The 4,813-nt window shown below is 50.7% G+C and overlaps 1 protein-coding gene across 1 annotated transcript; it reads right to left on the reverse strand.

Moving 5' to 3' along the window:
- Positions 1-2,652: 2,652 nt before the first annotated feature.
- On the reverse strand, positions 2,653-4,723 carry POSPLADRAFT_1101952 (hypothetical protein; the record flags this gene model as incomplete). Its single annotated transcript, XM_024483222.1, has 9 exons — positions 2,653-2,853; positions 2,906-3,018; positions 3,073-3,142; positions 3,211-3,413; positions 3,482-3,534; positions 3,587-3,957; positions 4,018-4,260; positions 4,313-4,611; positions 4,669-4,723. Coding segments are annotated over 9 exons (1,608 nt in total), but the record flags the coding sequence as incomplete, so codon positions are not given.
- Between the last annotated feature and the right edge of the window lie 90 nt (positions 4,724-4,813).

Genomic DNA, 4,813 nt, shown 5'->3' on the forward strand with positions numbered 1-4,813 from the left:
ATGGGTACATCTGCATATCTAAGGGGTTATCCGCTTAAATAAGCGACACATGATCTTGTTCTGGACACATCAGGCTGGACTCTGATGCCAGACCTTTTCTAGATAGAAACCAGACTCTGTCTGGACCATGACATCATTCTAACATTATAGGTAGGAGCTAGGCTCAGGCACTAGGCCATAGGCCGGTCAATTCTAGAGCCTAGGCCCAGGGCAGGGTAGGGCCAGACTATGACATCATTGATAGCACCATATCACACCATAGGGCACATGATACTTAGTAATCCTTACTTGGCTAGGTACCAGGGGTCCATTACTGGTCCCTGGGGGGTTTTCCCTCATGTATATAAGACAGCATCCTGGGGCACCCTGCCCCCCAGTTCTATTCACTTTGTTGTTGCGCCTAACAGCATTACCTCCCCCACACTTAGGTCTATTATCTTCCCCCCTCAATATCAAGGATATAAGATGGGTTTGTAGGTTTTGTGATAGCTATGCCAACTCGTGACAGACTTGTCTGTTTGAGTACAAAGGTTGTGAGTTCGAGCCTGCAAAAAGGAAAAAATTAAAAAATGGCTAGATGCCATGTCAACTCATGACAATGCAAGAGGTGAATTTGCATTGCATTAGACATGAACAGATCAACCATATTTCTGTGGGTGCCCCCATTAAATACCAATGTGCCATACAGAAGACGAGCTACGGGATGATCAATGTACAACCTGAGTCTCAGAGGTTTAGTCTTGGATCCACATGTTGAAACGTGCCCACCTGCATGGTCAGGAACAAGCTCGAAAGCTTGGGCATGGGAGTAGCTGGGGGCCAAATGCCCCTATCGTAGTATAAAATGGACCCGCACAATGTACATACCACACACAACTGTCCCTTACAGGCATCACTAGCTCATGGACAAACACACTCACCGCGTTGTCACACCAGTTGTTCAAACACCAAACCTAGGAGAAGACAACCTCACATGTTCAACACGTTTAACATTATCCCACGATCAGTCATTATATTCCATCAGGGAGGCGAACGACCTGTGTTTCTGGACTCACAGGTGGGAGCTTCCAAGCTCTGATACAGATTGAGCGGCGAGCCATCAGAGATGCTCTTGACGTTTGTCAGCTTGCGATCATTTCCAGCCTTGAGTGACCAAAATTCGAGAGGGCATCAGTTGCAGACTCCGGGTATCAAGCGCGACATGATGTCACCAACTCACTGCACCAGAATGGTTGTTACACGCTAGGTGTAGTCTCGCAGACTCTGCTGGTTTCGATGACGCACGGCTTTCAGGCTGGCGAAAGTCAGTGGGGGCCATCGCTCGAAGCTATAACTGCGATGATTCTCATTGGCCGATCATCGATCGCGACTTGCTCTAGACGCCGGCCTTGTCGTAGTCTCCGCGTGAGTCCTTTTTAACGTCCTTTGACGACTGATGCGTCAAGTGCCTTATACGCTCATGAGCCGTGTAATGACCAGATTCCGCTCGCCTCGATACTTTGCGAACGTATCTACGTTCCAAACTCCCCCCTTACTAGACAGCGCGATTCTCGCTCCGAGCGAGAATCGCACTGTCCGCAATCAGTCGCTACAAACAGGTCTGTCAAGTCTCCAGACTGTGAGCATCAGTATCTTTCTATCTTGATTTCTGCAGTTTGTATGGTTGTCCAGCAGAACACCCAGCCCAGGTTGGGCTCCTGTCACGCCCGGAGCTTTGATACGATTTCCTGTAATAGTGATCATCCAGACGCCATCCCCTAGGTGTGTGGCTGATTATCTATGAAATGTGACAAAGGCGGATACAATCACCGGATGTAGCAGCTGCTTGCCAATAAATTACTGGTGGCTGACACAACCAAGTTTGATAATATAGAGTAACCATGTCACCTCACCCGTCGTCCTGTCGTCAAGCGTGGAGCTTCCTGTCATGTTGCTCACGGAGTATCTACAGAGGCCCTTGTGGCTAGAAACCGTACTCAGCTGCAATTCTGTACATGGCGAGGATATTAGAGCGCTGGCGAGACGCGACGTCACAGTCCTGCGCACTCTGAGCCATGATCCTTCTCAACTAAATTTACCGCTTGTGCCCAGGCGTTATACATAATACGATTGATTGTTGGGGGCTTATGATCTGAATCTTGACAGCCTCAGATCGCCACACGACATTGAAAACCTGATTGCGTACTGTGACGCCCCGGGATGTTCAAAACAACGCAACTGGCCTCTCATGCCTTTGATGAGCAGCAACATAATTAGATTACCTCTCACAGGCATGGAGTAGAAGAATGCATATGATGGATACTACATAATGGGGCATAGATGGCTAACCATAGCAAGGCATTATTCTCGTTTCCAAACTGGCAGGGCCACATAAATCCTGATCCAACACCCAGCATTGACCGAGTAACGCGTGTATTTCTTGGTTCTGCCTAGAATTCACATCCGTTATGATGGGAGTATGAAGAAATACAGCCAACGCACCGATCAAGACAGCTAGAGCAAAGCGGTACGTCGGGTACCTGCATGCACGATTCGGCGGCGAGGCATGTCTGTTGTATATCGTTGAAAGAGAGCCAGCATATTACCGAGGACGTCGATCGCTTCATAGTCGACCCTGTGGCGCTTGTAGAAGGCATCTAGAGCCATTTCGAACCCCTTTAGTCCACTCTTCGACAGCATCAACCCCCCATTGTATATAACGAATTGGGGAGGAACTGGCGATTCCACATAGGCTAAGGTCTTGACATCCCTCGGAAACGCAGCGTTCTGCTCTATATCTGGAAGGTCGCGATGGGCAACGACACAATATCTGTAAACGGGGACATCGGACGCTTCAAATAGCTCGGCTAATGACTGGATAGCACCGTGAGCAAGATACCAGTTTAGGCCATATCTCTGTACTCACCGAGGCTCCACCTATGGGGACAACAGATCGTGCGAGATAATCTTTGATGATATGAGGCTCAGGCACGAACATGAGATGGCCTTGGTCCCATAAACAGTGGATGTCGGCTCTCACTATGTGGGGTATGGATCAGGGCTACGTCTACCGACCGGGACATATACACTCACGCAAGAAGATATTGAATGGGGAGTCGACGTCGAATTTATCAAGCCCCCACCACGCCGCCACTTTCTCACGCTACATGCATGAGAGCATCCAAGCCATGGTCACACGGCGGGCATCATCAAGAAGTGTTGACGACTTACCGTATAGATGTCGGTTCTTCGTGGGACAACGTGACACCCTTGGACCGACTTATCCTCCTGAAGACTAAGCAAGCACCGCGATCCAGTAGGCGCCAAATGAGCAGCATACAACTTGAGATTGCTTCCGCACGGTTCGCCTTCGGGCTTGTGGTCCCTCGACTTGGAGCGTTTGTCCTGATCTAAAGCTTCTAGACTCATAAGAGCTGTTGCGCCACACGAGCACGTTGAAGTAAGCTCTTGCCACATGACAAGGCAAAGCATACCGGCATACCTTTTGGGCGTTCAGGGGTCATTGCTTCGCCTGTAGGAACCGTGACGAGAAGACTACAAACAAGGTAGGTGAATGCGATGCCACGGCTCAAACGTGCTCACTGACCTATGCGCTTCCTCTGCCGCCTGTTTCTTTTCCCGTTTCATGATCAACAGTGCCTTCCGTGGTGGTGGCGCAGTCCACACGTCAGACAAGGTTAGGATTTCCTCCACGAAGCGGGATGCGTCGACTTCGAGCTTCATTCTCTTGCAGAACGCCGTCAACACCTTCACCCACATTTCCTTGTTCTCCTTGAGCTTCATGGCCGCGTTCAAGACCATAAAATGTGGCTTCGCATGGGACCGGATAATCACAACCTTGTCGAATCTGTAGGCGAACCCTTCGCGGATCGGAGAGTTGCCAGGGGGAGGTGCACCGGCCACAAGGTCTGGGTGAGGGATCACACAGTACTCGTGGATCTTGGCTTCGTCGCTAGCCTATACGCATTGTGGCGACGACTCGCATCAGTCGTAGATTATCAGGCTGCAGCAACTCACCTCCAGAACCTTGTGCCTGCCACCATCCTGCCACTTGGCCAGATATTCCTTCATCACGTCAGGCATTGGCATGATCGCAATGTATCCACGATCCCACAATGCATGGAGATCGGCCCGGACTGTATGCAAGTGAGCCCACGCGTATCGGAATGCCTCCCGGAAAGAAGACGCACGGAAAACCTGGTTGTGGCGTGAATCCACGCTGAGCTCTTCAATGTCCCACCACCACTCTAGAGCCGTGAGCTATGTACATCGTCAGAGACACCGCCTGCGCCCAAGAGCCACTTGAGCTTACCACATCCGGCTTTGTGGCCCGTGGCAACACATGGCATTGCTGAACGGATTTGTCTTTCATGCCTGATATGATGCAGGCACCCTCATTCTGAGACGCGTCGACCGCTCGCTGTCGAGCATCCTTGGTAATGGCGCTCTTGTGTCTCACTCTCCGTGATGGACTCCTCTGATTCTCCGGCGCGTGTGTTGCAGTCTTCTGGTTCTCCGGCGTGCCTTCGCGGGACGGCGTATACTCGTCTTCGTCGTCTAATGCTCCCCTTTTTCGTTTTCCATCCGCCGTCTTGTTCTCGCAGTAATCAACTGTGTACGGGCCACCGTCAGGGCAAAGCCGTCAAAGGTAACGACGAGGACCCATACCTTTCGGCAAATGTTTCAGTCTATTAGATCGTCTCGGTTTGAAGCCGTTAACCATGGCGAGGGCATTTGGAGGTGAAGTGGAGGTTGGAGGTGAAGAAAGAGGTGGAGAGTGTGAGTGGCTCGAGCAGCTTTGGCTGAGTTTATA

Source organism: Postia placenta (assembly GCF_002117355.1).
Source record: "Postia placenta MAD-698-R-SB12 unplaced genomic scaffold POSPLAscaffold_76, whole genome shotgun sequence".
NCBI classification, from domain to species: Eukaryota; Fungi; Basidiomycota; class Agaricomycetes; order Polyporales; family Adustoporiaceae; genus Rhodonia; species Rhodonia placenta.